Here is a 24,405-nt window from a genome sequence, read left to right as displayed (position 1 = left end):
TTATGGCCAAACATCTCCACTTCGGTCTCGTCTGTTCAAAAGACATTATTCTAGAAGATTTGTGTTTTGTTTAGATGCAACTTCAACTTTGCAGACCTAAACTGTGCTACAATGTTTTTTTTTTTTTTAGATAGAAGAGGCTTTCTTCTGCCAAGCCTTCCAAGCATGCCATTTTTGTCCCATATTTTTCTAATGGTATTGTCATAAACTTTATCATTTAACATGTTAACTGAGGCCTGTAGAGTCTGAGGTGTAGTTCTTGGGTTGTCTGCCATTTCTCTGAGCTTTACACGGTCTGATCTTGAGGTGAATTTTGTGGGACGTCCACTCCTGGAAGGAGAGGTGTCTGTTTTAAATGTCTTCCACTTGTGAATAAACTTTAAATAGTTTGGAAATGGCCGTATTACTCTTCTCAGATTGATGGCAGCAACAATTGCTTCTCTAAGATGATTGCTGATGTCTTACCTCCTTGGCATTGTGTTAACACACACCTGAAGGCTCCAGACCAGCAAACTGCCAAAGTTTATGCTTTTATAGAGGCGCTCGGACTTGCTGATGATCAGTTAATCAAAGGTATTTGATTAGCAGTGCTTGACTGTTATTTGCCCTCTTAATTCCAGTGTTAACAGTAAGGGTGTCCTAACTTTGTCACACATTGCTTTTCCATCTTGGCTTTATTTTTGTTCAGTAAATAATGACACAGTGCAATTTGTCATGTGTTGTTGTTCATCTGAGGTTTTATTTTCAAAATTTTAAGACCAGCCAAGGACCATGTTCTTTTTATGTCCTGATACGGAAAACCATGGAATTCAATAGGGTGTCCTAACTTTTTCACATGACTGTACATGGACAACAATAAGACTTCATAACATTAAGCTCTCCCTCTTAGTACCTACAATTATTGTTAATCTTCAAAATGAGGGGTACACTGTAAAAAACAATTTGTTGAGTCAACTTAAAATAATTTGTTACCTGGCTGCCTTAAAATTTTAAGTTCAGTTTATTCAACTTGAAATGTTAAGTTGTACTAAGTGACAACTTAGATACTTGAGTTGATTCAACTTATTTTTTTAAGGCAGCTGGGTTACTGGGTTTAACAGACACAAATATCTTATTTATTATATCTTAGTTATTTTAAGTTATTTTAAGCTGACTCAACAAAACCTCTTTTTTAGTGTAGTGAGTAATTAAATTTTTATATAATTTGCAAATAAAGTTTAATGTATATTATATTTAATATATTTTATATAATATATTATGTAAAATATATTAGGTCTATATATAATATATTTAAATATATTACAGTAGAAAATAGTTTTAAATTGTAAAACCATTTCACAAGATTACAGTTTTGTACTGTATTTTATCAAATAAAAGCAGACGGTTTTTTGTTTCTTCTTCCTTTATTTTATTATATAAATGCATAATTTCACATGCATATATAATTGGTTAGGTTAATAGTGTAATTCCCATTTCACAGTCACATATAGTAGGTTAAAATTCATATGAATATTCACATTACAACAAATAATTTTCAGAACCAATTTCAGTACTGTAGCAAAATAAACAACATATATTGTAAGTATTAAATTATTTTATTTACCTATTTGAAAATAAAAACAAATGAAATCAGTTCATTATTTATGCTAAGAATAAAATTAAAGAAAACAGCTGCCTATCAGCGAGAACTGAATTCTGTACTTGGTACTACCAGTACTGCAGAAAGGCTGGTATTGTTACATTTTATTAAGCAAGAGATAAGATAGAATGAAAATATGACTACATGAACAAGATGTTTATAGCTCTATTACAGGGCATACCTTCTATAGCCATTTAAAATTAGAGGTAACCACTGCATTTTAATCACAATCCAGTAGGCAATATGTTTTTCAATAATGGTGATATGATTTCCGATATTTCATTATTCATTACCAGTGTTTCCTATACATTGATTTATTTGCAGCGGTTGACTTCTTTGAGTAAACATAAGCACAGCACATTTCAAAATCAAAACACAGGGCGGGTGTTTTAAATGTATCTTTGAAGGGAAAAGTTTCAATGGCATTTTCAAGTAGCATTCATGAGCACAGTGCTGCTTTGTGTACAGCCGTTACTGGGGAAACTGATGTTTCTGCCGCTTCAAAAGCGCCTCCTGCTGGCAGATAATAAATGTGGTATTTTCAATAGCTGTTTCCAGCAGCATGTTTTTGTTGTTGCTTACTCTTTTTTTTTTTTGTTTTCTGTAGCAACACTAAACACTTTTCATATTCTTTATCCTCGCAGAAGCAATTTTCTTTTAATCTATAAGAATAATCAGCCTATGTTATACTGTAGTTTAGTTAATGTATTAACAATAATAAGGTCAGTCTAAAATATTATAGTTTTATAGAAGGAGGTTCCATAGACTTGGCAAATTCTTTTTCCTGAATTCTGTATAGACATCTGTTGTGGGCATTCTTGGCAGTAATTCTTAGGCTTTTTACAATATTGTTGTCATGATACGCTGTCTAGAGAAACATGCAGGAGCACAAATAAACGTCAATAGTCTTTTAATCATGAAACACAAAGAATAATCGACAATCATTATGTGTCATTTTTATAAAGACTTAAAAAATATTTTTAGTAGAAATTTGGAGAAATTACATTCAGAAGGACAGTAACCTGTTCATTAAATTCTTATTTTATGTGTATGTGTGTGTGTGTGTGTGTGTACTTGTTTTTGCTACATTGTGAGGACCAAATGTCCCCACAAGGATAGTAAAACCTGAAATTTGCGGTACCCACAATGTTAAAAAATTATTAAAAATAGTAAATGATGTTTATCTGAAAGTGTAACGACGCAAACATGTTTTCCGTGAGGGCTAGGTTTAGGGTTAGGGTTGGGTTAGGGGATAGACAATATCGTTTGGACAGTATAAAATCTATAGAAGTCTATGGAAAGTCCCCACAGTTCACAAAAACAAAGGTGGTGTGTGTGTGTGTGTGTGTACAGCATATAATTTTCACCTCAAAATTTGTTGCTTTTTAAACCACTCAAAGGATCACAGAGAATATTAAAGAAGAAAACAAAGACATGAACGAAAGGCAGTCGTGACCATGTCAATAAATATGAATATTTTCATACGTCATTGTTTCATCAAATTAGCTCTTGTTTTCACACAGGGATGTCAGTTTGACTGGCAGGACAAATGACCAACGGACTTGAGTTGCTTCCGTCTTTGTTTGGATGAGGATTGAAATATGGACGGATGGCTCCATTAAAGCTGCACTTAGAAAATGTGTAAATATGTGTCAGAGCCTCCACATCATAGAAGGAGACCAGAGCCTCCTCACAGTCCACGAACACTCCCACCTTCTGGGGTTTGGTCTTCAGATTCAGCAGGGCTGGAGGGTCTTCAAAAGCTCCATACATGGTTTGACCGCAGAGCACGATGGCCCAGTAACCCTCGCTGGGTTTGTAGGACACTTTCCCCTTCCGGTTCGCTCCGTCTCTCATCACCCCCAGCTCCCAGCCCACCTTATTCCTGACCTCCACGACCCAGAAAGCTCTTCCCGAAGTGATGCGAGGCTTTCCCAGGATCCCTCCGACCAGGTCGAACTGTTGCGGGCTGCCCGGGATGTCGTGACTCGCTCCGGTGTCGCGCACCTCTTTACCGTCTGCAGACACCTCTAAGTGCGGATGCGCCGTTTCTGGATCCAGAGTCACGTTTACTGCACAAAGATGAGATTCTCAGTTACTGGATGTTTGAAAGATTCGTCAAAAAAATTCAGAAAGTGTTCCTACACGTACCTGCGAAGCTGTGAATCCTTCTAATTTCTGTAATAAAAAAGATAGAATGGTAAACAAATTTAGACTGTCTGCATTATACAAATTGTTGATTATAAACAAGGGGATACAGTGTAATATGAGTTCAAATAAGCTTATCCAAAGGCCTAAGCCTATGCTAATCACAACTCTCAGCTATAATCACTCACCAACAGTGCAAAGTCTCTCCAGATGTGTCTGAATCTCATCCAGTAAAGCTGCCCTTGCGTTTCTCATTGTGCCAAAGTTTAACTCTGTGTCAATGGAAAGTGTCCAGTCATCGGAGAACTCAACAGGCACGGCCGGATAAGACTGAGAAAGAGAAACAAATGCATTAAACATTTACTGAACATATCAGAATTTTTACTTCTCACAAATGTTATTCAAGATTGGCTGACCTGGATGAAGAGGATGTCGTCTTCCTCGTTCTTGGTGCGATTCAAAGACTCTATGGTCTCCTTGTACTTGAGTATGTCTTTTTGTATCTGTTGTGTCTTCTCGTTCATCTCTTTCTCCAGACACGTCTTTCCATCCTCCAGAGGAGCAAGCAGCACCTGCTCTGTTTTCCTCAACTCCTCCATCAATGCAGCAAATGCCTCCTGTATCTCCTGCTGCTCACTGTCTAGCAGAGCCTGTGAGGACAAACATGGAAAGCATATTCTTGATCTGACAAACTCCAATAAGATTGACTTGCTTTACTCTCTGAGTCTGGGTCAGTGTTGTTATTGTTAACTAAATCCAAAACTCAAACTATTAAAAAAGGTTTTGGTAAATGGGATAAAGCTGACAAAAAAAACAAACAAAAAAAACACTTTGACAAAAACCAGAAATGTGGCTTTGGTAACAAATTACAATAAAAAATAGAATTACAGCTACAATAATAATTATTATAATTTAATAAATAATAAAGCACTAAAATACCTAAAACTAAAAAAAAAAAAAAAAAAAATATATATATATATATATATATATAGCTATTAAAAATAAAAATAGTAATAAAATACAAGCCAAAAAAAATAAATAAATAAATAAAATAAAATAAATAAAAAAATTAAAAATGAATGGCCCCTCGTTATATTAAGTGGCCTTACTTACAACAAGAAATAAGTGCAATGCACTTACTGTGTTCATATTGTATTGCAAAACACTTTTGCTGCTATTTAGGTGGGATACGGGTAAAGTTAGGGACAGGTTTGGTAATATGGGTAGATTAATGTTGGGTTAAGGTGTAAGAGATGGTCAACAGTGTAATTATAAATGTAATTAAAGAAACTAATTACAGATGTAATTACATGCAGGCATTTTAGTGTAAAACATGCATGTACTGTACACAACAAGTGCACTGTATCAAATTATTAATTTAAACCTAAGTACATAGTAGTTAAGGCTACTTAATATAAAGTGGGACCACAATAATAAATACTGGAATAATTACTATTACTAATTTCTCCAAAATTATTAATAAATTTCAAAATCAATTAAAAAGAAACAGCAAGTAACTTAAATGAAAATAAAAAATGCTGCCTTAGCAACTAACTAAAATAATAATAATAGTAATAATAATAATAATAAATGTAATGAATAATACATTGAAATACTAAAATGCCTATCTATCTATCTAATAAAAATGACAAAACCACAATGTAACAATAACAATGTAATAATACAGAAATAATCTTTAGAAACAATAATCTTTGTGTATTCTTCTTCACACGCACCTGCTTTTAAGCTGAATGAAAATGCTGACATATAGATCTCTTAAAGACTAAAGACCTTGTTCCCTAGCCTCTTTAACTATATAGGTGTGTCATGTGCCATGCTGTGTTTGCCTCATATCTTTATCTACTGTTGTTTGCTGAACAGAGGCGGTGTTTGTATTGCAAATCAGCTCTTTCTCTTTTCCTTGTCTTTCGTGAAACTGGAAACATTTTCCAAACTGCTTGTCCAGTTAAACAGCTCCATTTCATCTGTGCATGTCATTGGATTGTGCAGGAAACCCAACCAAAAACATAGAACGGCCTTCTGGTTCAAAATAATATGTGAAACAATATGCATTATGCAATGGATTAAGTTTCTATACTACACAACACTGAGAACGCTTGACTTTATTTGTCATTTTAATGGACAGAGTCTTAAAAAACTAATCTATTATCACTCGTCATTTTAATTCTCATATTTTAATTATAATAAAACAAAACTAATAAGACTAATCGCTTTTATTTTGTCTTCCCTTAATCAAACGCATAGTAAAAGACTCGTGACATTTTTATTTTTGTTCTGAAGAAGATCCTGTGCTCTGCTGCCACACTGAAGCGCACTCGCCACCAAATGGACAGGTGTGGGAATTACAGTTACACCTTACAATAGATAACCGTCAGTGTGATCTGTCAAAGTAACGGACGGCCTTCAGATTTTTTCATCACTGTGAAAAAATTCAGTAAATGACGGAATTCTTTGGGTTAACTTGACCTCGTACATACCTGGCGTTTTGCAGCTGATTCCTTAAGCTCCTGAAGTTTGGATTCCCTCTGATCGATGAACCTTTCCATCACTTCAATAGTGTTTTGATGCATGTCCTGTACAAACACACACAAACATAAACACACAGAAAGCTTTCTGAGTGCTTTGAATGCATACAAAATCAGTCAATTCAGAAATTGCAGTACATGAAAACCCATTGTAATCAGCAGCTGTGCAAATTTAGGGAATAGAGCAACCAGGTCTTATGATGAAAACGTACCTCTGGGAACTTTTTCGTAAGACGCGAAATGGTCTAAAGGAGTGTTTGTGTTTTTTTTGCCCGGAACTAGGGATGGGACAAAAAAATCGATTTGTAGATTGTGATTCTCTTTGCAATTGATTCTAAACTTAGAATTTAACAGCAGATGGCACTCTAATCAAGTTTTTATCTGCACACTCACTAGAAAGAGTGCTGAAGAGAACTTATGCATTCGGATGATATTCACTTTGGCTCAGAATGATTTTATGACGCAAGATTAATGTAAACACCCTTGTAATTCGCTTTTTTTTTAGGTTCAAGTGCGTGTAAGGATTTGGAAACAAGCAGAGTTAAAGTCAAAGCTCAGAATCGATGTGAGAGAACCCGTGGAGATGTGTTCGGAAAACCTCAGAACCGATGCTGAATCATTTCTTGATTCGCGTTGTGAGGATTTATCGCCCCATCCCTAACCGGAACAGATGAACGTACATATGGCACGTTTTATGTGACGTTGGTTTTGTATGTGTTCACTGTAGTTCTGACTTGAAATGTCCATTGAGGCGTGCTATAACTCTAATGCTGCGTGACGTTTTAAAATAAAGTACCATCTGCACACCTAAACCTACCCGATAGTATGAATGAAAGCAAAGGGGAGGTAAAAATGCAATCGCATGCATGCCGTTTTAGCTAGTTTTTCGATCACTCATCTTTCAGCTCTTTCATCATGAGTCATGTTTTTCATTTGTACTCAAGGATTACGCATCCCAAGTCCAATTTTGTGCCAGCTGAGCTACTGGGCAAGCTTGTTACTTCTAGAAAGTGAAACATATGAAGCTGTTCAACATCTCTGTGTATGAAAAGGATTACAAGTGCTTGCTGTTTTACCAACTCTGGTGTTCACTTCTGTTGGAAACTGCAACGATATGTACTTATTGGTGCGTATTTCACGTCTGTGTTGTTTCCGACAGCTTTATTTTCTTACCTGCCTCCTCTCTCTCTCTTTCTCCACAGGTATCACGTCTCTACCCGTCTTCACGCATAAGGCGCAGATGCAGAGCTCGTCCCGTCTGCAGTAAAGCTCCAGAGGTCGGCCGTGCGTGTTGCACGCTCTCTGATCCAACTTCTCCAAAGGATTCACCAGCTTATGGTTCTTGAATCTCGCCATAGAATAGTGAAGCTTCAGGTGTTCATCGCAGAAGGAGAGCAGACAGATCAGGCAGGACTTCACGGCTTTATACGTGAGGTGTTCGTCACAGACGTCGCACGGAACCGCGTCTCTTTCTCCACAGTAGAGGTTCATGTTGGGTAACTGAGTCTGATAAAACTCTCGCAGCAGGGCTTCGATCGCTTCGTTCACGGAGGGTTTGGTGCTCACGGGCTCCTGGCAGAGAGGGCACTGCGGCTCGGAGATGCTGATGTGCTTGTCTAGACAGCCCCTGCAGAAGGTGTGTCCACAGGTGGTTGAGACCGGATCTGTTAGCAAGACTTTGCAGATGGGGCATTGAAGGTGGCGAGAGATGTCCACGGCTGTAGCCATTGTGGTTGCGTTCGCTGGTAAATCTGGTGCACTGAACAGCTGCAACAACAACATCATTAAATATAGCTACAACAGCAATTATGGGACAAAAGAGGCAAAGTGAAGAGCTAAACATGGTAAGGAACATACGAACACGGTGACCATTTTGACATATTAAGTTTCAGTGCAATAGGAAGAAGCGTTACCAAGATATTGCATAAAACACTATACATTGTATCAAATTTGATGATCAGTTATATGAAAACGCTTTGAGTTATCGAAAAGGTTTCTTTTTTAATCTCTTTGCTAGCATGGTTTGATAATGATCTGTATCTAAGATTAGAAAAGCGGCAAAGAAGGAGTTAGATAAAGTCGATTTTTGACATGATGCAAACTGGCAGATAGGTAAGATTTATTGTCACTGAATTAAATTCACAAAAGCTATAACATTTCTTTTGGCCACTAGGTGGCCAACCAAAAAATTAATAGGTGCCTTTAGTGCATGGTGCTAAAGACACATACTGAGTTTTGTACCGGTATGTCAAAGCGTTAATTAAACATTTTAATAAAGCAATAAGCCCCAAGAAGGTTTACAGTGAATTTATAACAGCCAAGGTCTGTTGTTAGGCACGACGGAAACTACAATTTTTTAGTAGCCAAATTTTCTCAACCACTGGGTGGCACATTTCCCAGACTCCTCACGTACCAGCAGCGTATGATGGCTATGTATTATACCAAGTTTCATCTCAATATGCCGGAGCGTTGCAGAAATATAGCGTCAAGTCCACTTACGTGTACTTGCCATCAAATTTGTTAAAACATTATACAAGAATGTTTTGGCCTATCAAAAAGCTTTTAATAGCGTTCTGCTAGCATGATCTGAACTAGATCAACAAATTAGTTTGGATAAAGCATAACTAAATAATGCAATTAGATACTTTATTAGGGAGTTTAATAGTAATTAACTTTAATAGTACTCTGTAAAAAATGACCGTGAATTTAACAGTAAAAGGCTATAAAAATGCTACAGTAAAAAAATTGTTAAATGGTTAATGGTAAGTTTTTTCAGTTTTGTACATTAGGGCTGTATGTTATCTAATGTTGTTAAATGAATATTTATTGCTTTATTTTAGTTGTATGTGTTACCATGACAGTGTTTAGTGTTTGTGTGAATGACACTGTGTACTTCCTATACATGTTAATATTTAAAAGATGCTTATTGACTTTGTCATCACCACTTGCTTTTGGTGGTTATCAGTGTATTACAAAGGTACAAAACAGATGTAAGTACTGAAGTAGGGTAGTACATTAACATTATATCAGTTAATGAAACTACGGTATTTAAATGTAAATTTAAATTAGAACGGTGAAACCTAAAATGTTGCTACCGTATTTTTAACGGTAAAGTTCTGGCAACCACAGCTGTCATTTTTTTTTTTTTTTTTTTTCCTTACATTTTACAGATTTTTTGTTACAGTGTAACTTTCTCCAGTACTGCGATCCGGAAATGAAAAGAGTCCACCTACAAGTCTATTCTGGTCTATAGATCAGGTCTTTCAAGTGGTTTATGTGGTTTATTATGTGCTAGGTTGGGCACATTGTGTTTGTGTTTCTTTTAGAGCTTCTTGTTCTGTACATGGCATCTTACCGCAGCACCCATGGCGTGAGAGACTGAAAAACAGCAAACGAATCATAAAGATGCGACTCAAAGACATTTAAACACCCAGGAATAACATGAGAAATGAATCATGGGCTTTTTATCTTGCAGCTTGTGTGATGGATTAGAAAAGTAATAAAAAGCAGCATGATATGAGGAATCATTCCCAGGTAACATACCGAAGTTTAATACTTTTTAATATTTATTGTTATGAAAAACAATAATATGAGCAATATTAACCCTAGTAACAAGTAATATATTTAAAATACATTTATTTCATAGTTCAAATCTTTTAACATATTTACAGAATATTGTTTGAAACTTACTTATATATATATATATATATATATATATATATATATATATATATATATGTGACCCTGGACCACAAAACTAGTCTTAAGTCACTGGGGTATATTTGTAGCAATAACCAAAAATACATTGTATGGGTCCAAATTATTGATTTTTATTTCATGCCAAAAATCATTAGGAAATTAAGTAAAGATCATCTTCCATTTAAGATATTTTGTAAATTTCCTAATGTAAATATATAGTATGTATAGTAATATGCATTGTTAAGACAGGCAATTTTCTCAGTATTTCGATTTTTTTGCACCCTCAGATTTCAGATATTCAAATAATTGTATCTCTGCTGAATATTTTCCTATCATAACATACATTAGTGGAAAGCTTATTTATGCAGCTCAGATAAAATATTAATCTCAATTTTGAAAAACTGAAAAACTGATACTATCGGTCTCTAATGCAAAATATTTAAAAAAGTGTACCTTAAGTATACTTGCAATAGTTCAACTTTAGCGCAGTTAAATATATTGAAGTATATCTTTGGTTGGACAGTTAAAGTGCATTAAGTACAAAATTAGTTGTTCCAATTTAGCAGACTTTAAATATACCAGTTTAGTATACTGAAAGTACAATTGCAAGGTATTTTTTCAGTATGAAATAAATGCATTACAAATACATTTTAGTATATGTTTTTTTTCAGTGACCTTTGCCAATGCGAACACCACTTACGATCATGAGAGAAATCAGACTTACCTTGTCGGAGGTATCGGTCGTGTATTCTTCCCTTCTGTGTTTAATTTCTGCTTCTCTCTTTCCCCCTATTTATGCACAGCAGAGTTTCGTTTTCCTCGCAATCTCATTCCATTGCCATTACCTTTTATTCCAGAGAAAGGAAACCACACCCACACTCTACTTTTACATACATTTAAATCATTTGCTCTGGGTGTGTGCATCACAGCTTTTGACACGTTTAGTAAATCAAAAGCACCATAGCAACATGCATCAATGACATTCTTTCTCTTTATATCCTTTGCCTGTTACTGTATTGTACTGTCAGCTGACAAAGAGTATGTGTCATAGACACAATTTGTATTATGTTTTTTTGTTATATTATAACTGGACACCCCAATTCCTCATTCACCATTATTAAACGGAGAAGAGCAGCCAGGACATTCTTCACCAGCATTTCTTCTTTTGCTTTAAACAGAATCATACAGGTTTGGAACAACACAAGTGTTACGGCCGTGGTGTCAAACTAAACATGTTGCAACCTTTCTTACAAACCATTATGTTTCAAAGCAGCTTTGTCGATGCATGAAATGAAAGTGAAACCCAATGAGCATTTTACCATGAAAAGAAAGCTTCTGGCAAAATAAAACTAATAGTAAAACTAAAAGGTGACGACCAATAGCACTGATTTCTATATATATATATATATATAACTTTAATTGTATAGAATTATATATTTTCAAAATGTTTTATTTATATGTACATATTTATATTAAAATAAAATAAAAGTTTTATATTAATTGTCAAAATATAATTGCTTATGTGCTTAACGCATTAAGAATAAAATATAATTCAAATAATATATGTCACTTTTCTCACAGCTGATTAGTTCAGTTTTGGTTTGTGATCTCTCACTAAGAATAAAACCTGCGGGTGAGCTGTGTAAGTGTAAGTTACCACGTAGATGAACACAGTAAAACAAGTATTTATTCTTTTTGACCTCTAAAAAAACAAAACAAAACAAAAAACTGTTTGCTCAAACCAAACTCAAGTCATTTGCATAGTGTGAAACATGGCTTCATGCGACAGGCCACCACTGGTGTAAACTCAGTATTTTTGAGTATATATTTGTTCTTTCAAATGGCTACAACTATGCATGTGTTACAATATGTACAGTAGCCTTCATCTACTGTTGAGGCCAAGAGAGAGTAAGTGCTTTTGTTTGCATCCTCAGCAGATTATAATCATATCAAGAAAGTCTTCGTCTCGTTAAATAAATTCCTTTTAAATGTTATAGTGTTATAACACTACCCAATCGCCGCTATCTTCTGTATACTGAGCTGTAAAGAAAATATGGAACATGAGTTAATGTTTCTTAACTCAGTAAACACCATCCTTGAATGAGCCTGAAATCTGCTCAGTTAGGTTAGTCTCTCTCTGTCTCCCTCTGATGGTGACCTGGAATTGTGTATCCAAATCCTGATTTTCAGAACAGGCTGTCCACACATTGGTCACATAGTGTATCTTCTGCATAAGTATCATGAATTGCAAATGTAGACATGATGCCTGTACTGAGAGGAGCTGTCAGTGTGAAAGAGAGGATGGAAAATTGGACATTTTATCCAGTGATTGGGAAACAAAGGATGTGAAAAACAAAATAAAGTAATACCATTTTTGTTATATTTCAAGCAACATAGAGACACATTTGTAAAATCAGATTACATGCATTTTTGACTACAAACAAAACATATATAAATCACCAAATATTTCAAAGAATAGTTTTTTTTTTTTTTTTTTTTTTTGCAGCCTGCCTGTAAAAAGGCAACTTTTTAAATTAAGTCCCTTACGACAAAAAAACAACAACAAAAAAACAAAAACAAAACAAAACACGTTTATTCAAGCATGCTATTAGTATGCTAAAAATAGGAAAGTATACTTTTAGTCTACTTTTATGTACTTCTCAGAAATATACTTACAATGACATTTAAGTATACTTGACTTACAAAAAGTCTCAATATATTTGAGCTGTATTGTTCTCCTGGAATCCATGTTTTCATTGTTATCTGGTAGGGGGCGCTATTACACATCTTCTGTACACAAACGAAGAAGAAACTTAACCAACAGATGCTTTCACATGTTTTTAATACAATCATCAGTCATAAAACAGCATCAAAACTGTAAAGTTATGTAAAAAATGAGACCCATGAAGAGGTAATAATGACTGTTAAGCTTTGGGGTGTTGATCGACTGGATTATTTTGATCGAATTGATTATCACTCTGAATCCAATTCATAGTCTTTTTTCAGCTTTTTGTTCAAAATGTTGTTTATTTATTTATTTTTTAGTATTATTTATGAAACTTACAGCATGTAAGTGTTTATAAAAAAAAAAAAAAAAAAAAAAAAAAAAAAAAAAAAAAAAAAATGCATGGAGCTAGAATAAAATGTTTTTGTTTATAAGCAGATGCCCTGTTCTTTCTTTTGATGTTTTGTATATTTAGATATTCGTATAACAAAATACATACAAATTAATATCTAATAGGGGCATAGTAGCAGGCCCGGCTCCAGAAATGAGATGAAGGGTGGGCCAAGTGATATTCGAGGTGGGCCTGGAGGGGGGGTGGTAACTACATACATTTTTTAATACAGATAGTGTGTTAAAAGCACATTTTAGTTTATAAGGCCTATTCATAGTGTCTCAAAATAGCACAGCTGAGTACACTATGTTCTTAAGACTATCTTACTAAAGAATATATTATATATATTAAGTACAAAATTAGTTTGTGAAAATGGAGCACTTTACATAGTGGAACTGCACATTTTTTTTTTTTTTTTTTTCACCTGGGGTTGGTGTTACATGGTGTATGGTCATACACTGATTACATTACTTGCCCACTGCTGCACCGCCTTCGCTGACATTTAGCATTTTTATAGAAATTAGTTCCGTTCTGTGTGATTTCTGCTGCATTTCTGCTACATAATGTTAAACAACATAATGTTAACTACACTTTAAACCCTTAAAATAAATAACATTTCTGCAATCGTTTAACCACTCATGTAATATTTACGTTGTTTGTCGCGGTCAGTGACAAAAAGAGATCAAAAGTGAAAGTAAACAGCGCAAAAGCGATTTCAACACCCTGCATGTTGATAGAGCGAAAACTATATACAATATTAAAATCTTTTGGCATGCAAGCACTAAGAAAAAAAAAAAATCAACTGAATATCACTCCAATTTTCGTGATTGGCTGTTAGGTGGCAGCCAGGGTGGACTGAGCTTCTGATTAGGTGGAACAGTCACATGTATATACAATTCTAGGTTTTTTCAACGGTTGATTTGGTGGTGGTGGTATACTTGGAAAAAAGCATATTTGGTAAACATCATTGAGCTTCTTCTTGAGATTTGTTATTGTTAATTTCTGCACTTCGCCATTTTTGTCCGGTCCATAGTAGCCCATCCCTGTGTACTGATTGTTCTTTAGGCAGCAGGTGGCTCTCCAGTAATACTTTGCCACAGTGACTCTGTTTTTCAATTTGGGGGCTTCTGTGTCAGGAACTACACCAGTCACCACATAAGCCTCATCACAGGATTTGAGGTCTTCTTTTATAGCTTCCTCATGTCTCAGCCAAGCATTCTGATTGAAATCTGACTTTTGCGGAGCCACGTTGGTCAGTGTGGATGTGGCCAGCATAGACAGATGATTGCTGGTGTGGAGCACAGGATAGAGGTGACCTTTGTTATAGCCAGAGTTCTTATAATCACTATTCAGAGCCTGATTAGTGCCAATACCTCTATTTCGGCCTTTAGGCCGCATACAAGGCTCATCTTCTCCATCCAGCTAAAGGGAATGAGAAACAAAATACCTCAGACTTCAAATAACGTTTAAGAAGAATCATGCAACTTCTGTGTCATAGCAGCTTTGGACGCAATTGCAAAAATAGTGACTCAAGTAATGATTTTTTAAACAGGTTTTTCACATATTCTCACCATTTGCCATTAGTCTCACAAACAGATCCCACAAACTCTTTTTAGGAATCAACATATCTTGCCTGACTTACATTTGTCTGCAAATAAACACTGAAATATGAGTATTTTAATATATAAAAAAAATGACACATTCCACCTTTAATCTTCTTCTTCTTCCTCCCATAATATGAATTTAAACAATATTTACCTGAGGTTCAATGTACCAGGCATCACATCTCCCAATATTTGGGCTGCCAAACAGATACGCAGAGTAGACGGGGATCTTCCAGGTCGTGCTGTACAAAGTTGCAAAAAGATAAAGTTGCTGATCATTGTCATCCCAAAGACACTGACAGATGGGCTTGACCGAAACGCCCGCTGGTGGTGTGAAGTCAGGAGGTGCGTTGTTCAAAAAGAACATTTTGCATTTACTAAAATTATTATCTGCAATTTCACTCCGCGTGAAGAAACATACAGAAGAAAGTGACAGAAGAAACACAAGATGTCTCATGATGAATCTCTGAAATACTCTGTTTGCCTGAAAACTGAAGAGATTCTGCAGAGAGGAAGTCAACACTCTCCTTTATACAGTCTAAGAGAAGGGGCAGGAATCACATGGTTGAAGTTTACCTTGTTACCATTGCTGTGTAAATTTGTCACAAGGACACATTTACATTTTCCTGAAATTCAAATATTTAAGGTTCAAACTAAAGAAACTCAAGCCAAACCTTTGCTCCAATTGAAGAATAGATTAAATGAAAATATAAAAATAACTTAATAAATTAAACAATCGTTCTTTTTAAATGACTTATATTTTATTGTTTATTTGCTGTTTCATAATTGTTAGACCTTGCAATAGTGGTGTACCAGATTAATGACTGACACTGAAATAATAAAAGTCAAATAATGAAATAAAAAATAAATTAGTCAAACTATTTTACATTACATAACAAACTATAAAATGTTGCTCTTTATATGCAGTTTCATGACCACTTGAAACAATTCTCATTACTGATGCACCTAAATAACCTAATAATGTTTTTATTTAGACAAAATCCATTAATGAAACCAAGAATAAAATTTGTAATATTTAATTTGTTGCAACACTTAAGTTTGATGGTGTCACACCCCTGTGGACTGTTTTGTTGGTTTTGCCCTCTTGTGTCCTTATTTGGTCTTTCCTGTTCCATTGCTTGTTATGACATCATTGTTTAATCACTCACACCTGTCCTTGGCTCATTAGCCTGCTTATATAAGTTTGATTCAGTTCCTTGTTCCGGGTCGGTTCTTAATGTTAGTTTTTGTTGTGTTAGTGTGTGTTTTCCCTGCTGTTTCTGCTTGTTCCTGTTCCCTGTCTGGATTATATATATTAAAGCATGTTGGCGTTATTTCCTCATCCCTACGGCTCCTTACTACACACATCCCTGACAGATGGATCATTTGGCTAAACACACAGAAACCGTCAATATCAACACATCTCAAATGAAGGTAGTTACTGTTTGAACAGCATTCAGGAACAGGTTTTGATGTACAGTAGTCAACATTTGAAGTGGATCACAGGAAAATTCATCAAAGTTGTCCTAAGACAAAAATGGGTGGTGTTTTGGTTTTAGGACAACTTTGATGAAAGGTTTTGATCCACTTCAAATGCTGACTACTATTGTCACGGAGGCTGGACAAGAAATGAAAGGTTTGAGATGAGTCCCCTTGTAGCGTGACGGAATACTCAAACACGGAAGTGCACGAGTGAGCAGGTAAATCACGCAGTTGGTCTGAGAACGCTCCGATAAGGAGTAGAGATTTCCACCAAGAAATCCGCGTTCTCACACGCACACAGACAGGTAAATAAGCGCTCCGAAGAGCAGAGAGTTTACTCACGTGAGTTGAGATGAAGATGGGACCTGACGTGGAGTCGAGCATGAACTCAATGTCTGGTGCAAAACAACACCTGCTTCCTGCTTAAATACCTGCGTGAAGTTACTTCCAGGTCCTGGATGAGTGTAGGGTCCAGGATGAACCGCCCGGGAACCCAAGAACGCTCTTCCGGACCGTAGCCCTCCCAATTGACGAGGTATTGGGTGCCACGGCCACGGGTTCGCGAGTCAAGGATCCGCCGGACGGTGTACGCAGGACCACCTCCGATGATCCGGACTGGGGGAGGAGCAGTGACCTGGGGAGACAGAGGGGAGAAGAAGACATGTTTGAGTTGAGATTGATGGAATACAGGATGGATCCGGAGGGAAGCAGGCAGCTGGAGCCGGAAGGTGACAGGGTTTAATCGGTGAGTGATCTTGTAGGGTCCGATGAAGCGTGGAGTGAGTTTTTTAGAGTCCGTCTTCAGGTTGATGTTGCGGGTGGAAAGATAGACCCTGTCACTGACATGGAACAATCGTCCCGGAGGGTGCCGGTGGCGGTGTTGAGTGATGTAGCGTTGGTTGGCTTTCTGAATGGCAGTCCGGGCGTGATTCCAGAGCCGCCGGCACCGGCGGACCAACTGTTGGGCGGACGGGACATCAACCTCCGGTTCTTGATGTTCGAACACCGGAGGTTGGTACCCGTAGCATACCTCGAAAGGGCTTAGATTGGTGGCCGAAGATGTGTGTAAGTTATTAGATAGTTCAGCCCAGACGAGGTAGCGCGCCCAGGAGCGCTGATGTTCACCCGCAAAGCATCGAAGGAAGCGTTGTTGGTTGGCCCGCTCCGTCTGGCCGTTCGTCTGAGGATGGTGACCGGACGATAGGCTGGTGGTGGTGCCGACCAGACGGCAGAAGGCCTGCCAGAACTTGGCCGTGAACTGGGGCCCTCTGTCTGAGACGATGTCCTTGGGAAACCCATGCAAGCGGACTACGTGCTCGAGTATAAGCTCCGCGGTGGTCTTGGCAGAGGGGAGTCCGGTGAGAGCCACCAGGTGCACAGCTTTCGAGAAACGATCCACAATGGTCAGGATGGTGTTCTTGCCCTGCGAGTCACACAGTAAATTTGCCCAAGTAAAATTTACTCAAATTGAAGAAAATTTTACTCTGTGCCAGATAACATTTGGTCCCTCTCTGAAAAGAGTAAAAGTTACTCTTTTGATAGAGTTGTTTTTCCAGAGTTAATTTTGCTCAATTTGGTGTTAATATTTTACTCTCTCCTGTTACATTTGACTCTATTTAGTGTTTTTTGAAATTAACTCTTGTACTGTTTTACTCAGTTCAGAGGTACAAGAAATTTACTCTGCTACTTTTTAACTCTGTTCAGAAGAAAGTCAAATTTACTCTGCCAAAATTTACATCTCTTCCAGAGTTGTTTTTTTATCAATTATGAGTGAACTTTAAAGACTAAATAACTCTATCCAGAGTTAATCTTTTAAATTACATCATTCATATTCTATCCTCAAAACCCCCCTAAAAATAGAAATGAAAAACTTGCTTTTCAATCTGAAAAAAGAGTCTACAACAAACTGTATACTCATGTCTCACAATTTTATTTTTTCAATCTCCTATTTAAATAATACACTTACATTTACAATATTACACTTGTGATCATGATCATTTGGTGGTTTCTGCATCTATATCATAGACAGTGTTTTGCAGAAAGCTATACACAATGGACAGGTCTTACAGAGTAGAGCATATTGGACAATTACAATAAAACAAGACTGGACCCTACTTCTCATCAGCCCAACAACAAGTAGATACAGCTGGAGACTCTCTCAAAAGCCATCCAACTGCCCTTGGATACTGGTAACAGTCTGTAAAAGAATGAAAACACATTATCGCCAATGTGACTTAAAAGTTAGTCAATATACAGCATGAATAAAGAAACAAATGAATAAAGATGTCTGTCTTCCACCAAAGTTTATGTTTTACATAATTCCAACAGATTGTTACTAAATATGTGAAGTAGAAAATAGCAGCACAAGAACAATAATTTAGAGGACAGGTGATTAAAAAGAGTTCTCCCAAAAATGAAAATTCTGTTATTAATTAATTACTCTCATGTTGTTCCAAACCTGTAAGACCTTTGTTCATCTTCGCAACACAAATTAAGATATTTTTCAAGAAATCTAAGAGCTTTCTGACCCTGCATATACAGCAAGGGTACTGCCACATTCAAGGCCCAGAAATGTAGTAAGAACATTGTTAAAATAGTCCATGTGACACTGATTCTACCATAATTTTATAAAGCTACAAGAATACTTTTTGTGCACAATAAAACCAAAATAACTACTTTATTCAACAGTTCTTCTCCCCCAAGTCACTGTCCTCCACCATTAAAGACAGTATCATGATGCATGCGCATGCTTTGTAAACAAACGCAGCGCATGTGTGTTCCTGTGTCAGCAGCATCACACGTATGCATCAGGGTACTCTTGATTATGGCGGAGGATGGTGACTTGAAAGAGAAGAATTGTTGAATAATTATATTATTTTTCTTTGTGCACAAAAAGTATTCTCGTAGCATTGTAAATTATTGTAGAAACACTGATGTCACATGGATTATTTTAACAATGTCCTTGCTAAGTTTCTGGCCTTGATCGTGGTAGGACTCTTGCTGTCTATGAAGCTCAAAGATCTCTCAAATTTTTTCAAAATTATCTTCATTTGTGTTCCGAAGATGAAAACAAAGGTTTTACAGGTCTGAAACAACATGAGGGTGAGTAATAAATTACAGAATTTTCATTTTGGGGTGAACTATCCCTTTAAGAGCCTTTCTGAGAAATAAGCACGTTCAAGATCATACAGTATTACAATATTATCAACTAGTGTCATTTGATATGCTTCATTAGTAGCTTCACCTTGATGAATTTCACAAGACGATCACGTTTGCCTAGCTGAGATCTTTCCCGGTCTTACGTGGCGGTGACTTGAGAGGGTGGCAAAAGGTGAACCAGCATCAAAATGGAAGACAATTTGCTGTTCCAACCTGGAGATACAGAAACAAAATAAAAATTTCTTTTAGGTTTTTAGTTTTTCATCACAACCAAGTCTTGATGACTACAGATGTGTGGATGAACTGAGCTGAAACCTCTACAAGTACTGAAATGAAGTCATAAACTTATACATTATTTTTTTTATTCAGAGTCCTAAATGAAGACAATTTCTAACTGTAAATCTGCAACTCCTGTACTAGGCCCTTGCGAAAATATCAGGGTAGAAGTGTTGGAAAATAAATTGAAAATATTTGCAACAGCTACTTACATAACGAAACTTGCTCCTGGGGTCAACCAAGCATAGGAATAGGGAGATGATTCTCTTCGCAGATTCTTCCTTTAAACTACAGGAAGGGCTTTTTCTACACACACACAAACATAAACCAATAACATCATAAACATCAATTAACAAAGTACAGTATAAACAACCTACCCATGTTCATTTGTCAAATGTGCTACCACGATTTTCACCATTTCACCATTATTAATGAAAAGTATTAAAGATATTAAAAATGTTAAAGTTTCTCTTACCACGTTCCCAAAACATTTGAAATGTAAAAGGTTTTGAAGAAAAAAATATATTTCTTTGAACTTCATTCTGACAATGTTGTTGGTTTACATCCTGAAGAAACCAAAAAGACAAAGTTACAAAGTTAAACACAAGGCAATAACACTCAGTCAGATGATGAAAAAACATTCATTAGTGCACTACACAACATGAGTTATCTTTGTTCACTAATATGTTTTTAATTTGTAATAATTGCTTGGTTTATATCTTTAATGTATATGGCCTAATTGTAGGCTAGTATTAACATTGCACTGTTGTATGTCCCATTTCCAACGTTTTTTCCCTCTTTCTCTGTCACTGAGGTGGAGCGTTTATGAAATATTGTTCTTATAAATTCTTCCCATTATTTCCGTAATTAAAGTTTACATATTAAAAATGATTGCAAACTACAATGAAGTGCAAAAGTTATTGTACGTGTTCCGCAGTGGTCAAAAAGGATTCAATCGAATTGTATTTTGAATTGAAACACTGACATTCTGCAATAAAATCACCGACTAGCCCTCGTAAATGTTAAAAATACCTTTCGTTCTCATGAGAAACAGTTAACTTACTGTCTAAATAGGACTAATCCACATCAAAATGGCCTTCAACAATCCAGTTAAGGCTAACGTTAATTGAACTCTTTTCCGAGTCAAGTACATGTGGTGCACAACTTGAGCCTATCGTCACAATAGTTTAGTGGACAAACATTGATAGGCAGCTAACGTTAGCTAATTTCAATTAACGTTCAAAATAAATGTTCAAAATATATATGTTAGCTATTTGATTTCAAACTTTGCCTAACATTAACTAGTTTTCAAGCTGACAGGAGAAGGCAAGCGATCTCTTAAACATTCAAAACACATGGCAAAACGATCCGAGCTCAAAGCAAAGGCGAATATAATTAAAATAAATAGTAAGACTTTGAAACTTTACTTACTTTACCATCCAGCAGAAGTGTGCCGTCTTCTAAACCCAAAGCAGCAGCAGTCGATGGCCGTGATTAACAGTAATGGCGGATCAACGAAGGGATGAGAGCAAATTGGGGAGGAGTCACAGTTACTCTGTAATTTTGCTCGCACTCTACGGATAAATTTTACTCTGTACACTCAAAATAGAGCAAAAACAACTATTTTTGAGGAAAACAAATTTAACTCTGGAAAAACTACTCCGCCATTTTTCCTGTGCAGGGAGTCCAGTGACGAAATCAACTGAGATGTGACTCCAGGGGCGTTTGGGGATGGGGAGGGGCTGCAGCTCGCCAGTAGATGGTGAGTTGGTGGTCTTGGAGCGAGCGCAGATGTTACATGCCTGGACGTACTCCTGTACGTCTCTCCTCAACGTCCTCCACCAAAACGCCCTGTCGATAAACGAGATGGTCCTCTGGACCCCCTGATGTCCTGCCAATGTGGAATCGTGCCCCCACTGGAGAACTTCTTTGCGGAGATGGTCGGGCACAAAGAGTCGCCCAGCGGGGGTTTCTGGTGGAGGAGGTTCCAGACTGTGACTCTGGCGGACTCTCTCTTCTAACCCCCACTGGAGAGGAGCCAAGATGATGTGAGGAGGCAGGACAGGCGCTGGCTCTGAGGAGGTGGTGTCTCGTTGATGTTGGCGGGAGATGGCGTCCGCTTTGGTATTCTTCGAGCCGGGCCGGTAGGAGAGATGGAAGTGGAAGTGCTCGAAGAATAAAGCCCACCGCGCCTGCCTGGGGTTAAGCTGTTTGGTCTGGCGGATGACGGTGAGGTTCTGGTGGTCGGTCCAGACGGTGAATGGGTCGCTGCTGCCCTGGAGCCAGTGACGCCACTCTTCCAGAGCCCACTTGATGGCCAACAGTTCACGGTGCCCTACCCTGTAACGCTGCTGTGTGGGATTGAATTTTCTCGAGAAAAAACTACAGGGGTGTAGTTTCTCGTCTGGACTGCGTTGTGAAAGGACCGCCCCTACGCCCACATCAGAAGCGTCCACTTCAACAACGAAAGGTTTTGTCGGGTTGGGATGGATGAGAACCGGAGCAGTGGTGAACAGGAGACACAGCTTCTTGAATGCTTGGATGGCTTCGGGTGTGAGTTGGAATTCTCCGCGTGATGGTTTGGTAAGAGCAGTCAGAGGTGCTGCAGTTGCGCTGAAGCCCTGGATAAATCGCCGGTAGAAGTTAGTTCCTCGAGCGTCTTTGAATATACGAGGATGTCGTCCAATTAAGCATAACACCACCTACCCAGCATGTCCCGGAGAACGTCATTGATGAATTGTTGAAATACAGATGGACTGTTGCACAGACCAAACGGCATAACCAGGGTCTCGTAGTGACCAGTGGGGGTTATGAAGGCCGTCTTCCACTCATCACCCTCCCTGATGCCCACCAAGTTGTAAGCGCTCCGTAGGTCCAGTTTCGTGAAGAAACGGGCACCAGAGAGGGCGTCCAGGGCGGTGTTGGTGAGAGGGAGTGGATGACGATTCTTGATGGTAATCTGGTTGAGTCCCCGATAGTCAACACATGGGCGGAGACCCCCGTCTTTCTTCTTCACGAAGAAGAAGCCCGCAGCCGCCGGGGAGCTGGAAGGACGGATAGTGCCGGCCCGAAGTCCTTCAGCCACGTACTCCTCCATCGCCTGATGTTCGGTGGCCGACAGGGAGTACAGATGGCCGCGGGGTGGTACCGCGCCCGGCATGAGGTCAAAAGCCAGATCGTAGGGTCGATGAGGTGGTAGAAGGGCGGCACGTCTCTTGCTAAAGACCTCGGCCAGATCGCGGTACGGGACGGGGATGCTCTCCAGGCTGACATCGGGAACCTCGGACTGTGATTTTTAAAGGCTGGGATAACACCTCAGTCTCAATCCCCAATTGGGCAGCATAAGCCTGATCGATAAAATTCCCAGGCGCACCCGAATCAACAAATGCGGTGGTCACGATCCGTCGGTGGCCCATGAGGATTGATACCTGAAGGAGCAGCCGGGAAACAGTGGGATAGGATTTGATGGTAGCGGAACCAGATGAAGACCTCCCCCTCTTCACCTGGTCTGGCCGTTTCCCGGACGCAAAGGGCAGATTGCACGGTGGTGATCTGGGGAGGCGCAATAGGCACATAGACCTTCGCGGTAGCGTCTAGCCCTTTCCGCTGCCGTCAGGGAGGTGCGCCCTATCTGCATGGGTTCCCCGGCTCCTGATGAGTGGGCCTCTGGAGCGGCCGGTGGAGGTGGAGGTGGAGATGGCGCAGCGACAGCGTGAGTGAAGGGTTGATCCAGATGACGGTGACGGAGGGTGGAGCTTGTGGGTGGAGAGATGAGGGTGGAGAGATGAGAAAGACGTTTAGTAGTGTGACCCATGCGTTGATCCACCCGGAGGGCGAGCTGGATCATGCCCTCCAGGGTGGCCGGCAGCTCACGCACAGCCAGTTCGTCTTTCAGACGGTTGGACAGTCCTTCATAAAAGGCTGTGCGGAGCGCCGCATCGCTCCATTGAGTTTGGACGGCGAGAGTACGGAAGTCTATGGTGTATTTGCTGACGCTGCGCTCGCCCTGCCTCAGGTGGTATAAACGGGAATCCACCTCCACTTCGCTCTCAGGGTGTTGGAAGGCGGCCCTGAGCTGGGTGGTGAACTCAGGATATGAGTGGGCGGCGATCCCGTCAGCTTTCAGGACCGCCGCAGCCCACTCAGCTGCCTGCCCGGTGAGAAGGGAGATGAGGAGAGCAATCCTGCTGCGGTCGGATGGATATCGTGCTGGCTGGAACTCAAACAAAAGTGACAGGTTAGTTAGAAACACATCACACCGGGTTCCGGATCCATCCCATTTATCCGGAAGTGCGATCTTGGGTTGAAGGGCGGGACGGACTGGTTCTGAGGGGGCAATCTGCGCAGCAGCCAGGTCATCATAATCTGATTGCAGGGCAGTGAGGTCGGACTGGAGAACCCCGCACTCCGCCCGAAGACCCGCGGTTTCGGTACGAAGCGTGTTGTCCTCCGCCCGCAGCCCCACCAATTCCTGCCTCAGATTCATGATTTCCCCCGACTGCTGCTGGATCACACCCCACAATTGTTCCAGATCCGCCGGGACCATTTCGGGACCAGACATTCTGTCACGGAGGCTGGACAAGAAATGAAAGGTTCGAGATGAGTCCCCTTGTAGCGTGACGGAATACTCAAACGCGGAAGTGCACGAGTGAGCAGGTAAATCACGCAGTTGGTTTGAGAACGCTCCGATAAGGAGTAGAGATTTCCACCAAGAAATCCGCGTTCTCACACGCACA

The 24,405-nt window shown here is 38.8% G+C and overlaps 2 protein-coding genes and 1 long non-coding RNA gene across 4 annotated transcripts; all 3 read right to left on the bottom strand.

Annotated features, from left to right (window-relative positions):
- Positions 1-2,204: 2,204 nt before the first annotated feature.
- LOC127162428 (E3 ubiquitin-protein ligase TRIM21) lies at positions 2,205-10,858 on the bottom strand. 2 transcript variants are annotated; one of them, XM_051105211.1, is made up of 8 exons: positions 10,757-10,845; positions 9,689-9,711; positions 7,507-8,100; positions 6,286-6,381; positions 4,204-4,437; positions 3,976-4,117; positions 3,791-3,817; positions 2,205-3,711 (listed from the first exon to the last, which is right to left on the bottom strand). In XM_051105211.1, exons 2-8 carry the CDS (start codon positions 9,698-9,700, stop codon positions 3,155-3,157), a joined length of 1,662 nt encoding a protein of 553 aa, XP_050961168.1. In that variant the 5' UTR covers positions 9,701-9,711; positions 10,757-10,845; the 3' UTR covers positions 2,205-3,154. The 2 variants fall into 2 exon arrangements, with proteins under 2 accessions (XP_050961168.1, XP_050961169.1); XM_051105212.1 differs by lacking the exon at positions 9,689-9,711 and having other exon boundaries at positions 10,757-10,858.
- Positions 10,859-13,543: 2,685 nt separating this feature from the next.
- On the bottom strand, positions 13,544-15,225 carry wu:fd46g04 (endonuclease domain-containing 1 protein). Its single transcript, XM_051105225.1, has 2 exons — positions 14,907-15,225; positions 13,544-14,570 (listed from the first exon to the last, which is right to left on the bottom strand). Exons 1-2 carry the CDS (start codon positions 15,207-15,209, stop codon positions 14,016-14,018), a joined length of 858 nt encoding a protein of 285 aa, XP_050961182.1. The 5' UTR covers positions 15,210-15,225; the 3' UTR covers positions 13,544-14,015.
- Positions 15,226-18,145: 2,920 nt separating this feature from the next.
- LOC127162458 (uncharacterized) lies at positions 18,146-21,117 on the bottom strand. Its single transcript, XR_007827353.1, has 5 exons — positions 21,101-21,117; positions 20,145-20,235; positions 19,882-19,975; positions 19,479-19,606; positions 18,146-18,431 (listed from the first exon to the last, which is right to left on the bottom strand). It is a non-coding gene; the product is annotated as an uncharacterized LOC127162458 (long non-coding RNA).
- Between the last annotated feature and the right edge of the window lie 3,288 nt (positions 21,118-24,405).

The sequence above is a fragment of the Labeo rohita genome, unplaced genomic scaffold (assembly GCF_022985175.1).
Source record: "Labeo rohita strain BAU-BD-2019 unplaced genomic scaffold, IGBB_LRoh.1.0 scaffold_94, whole genome shotgun sequence".
Classification (NCBI taxonomy): Eukaryota; Metazoa; Chordata; class Actinopteri; order Cypriniformes; family Cyprinidae; genus Labeo; species Labeo rohita.
Note: the sequence above shows the minus strand (reverse complement) of the source record. Positions and strands in the feature narration are given on the sequence as shown.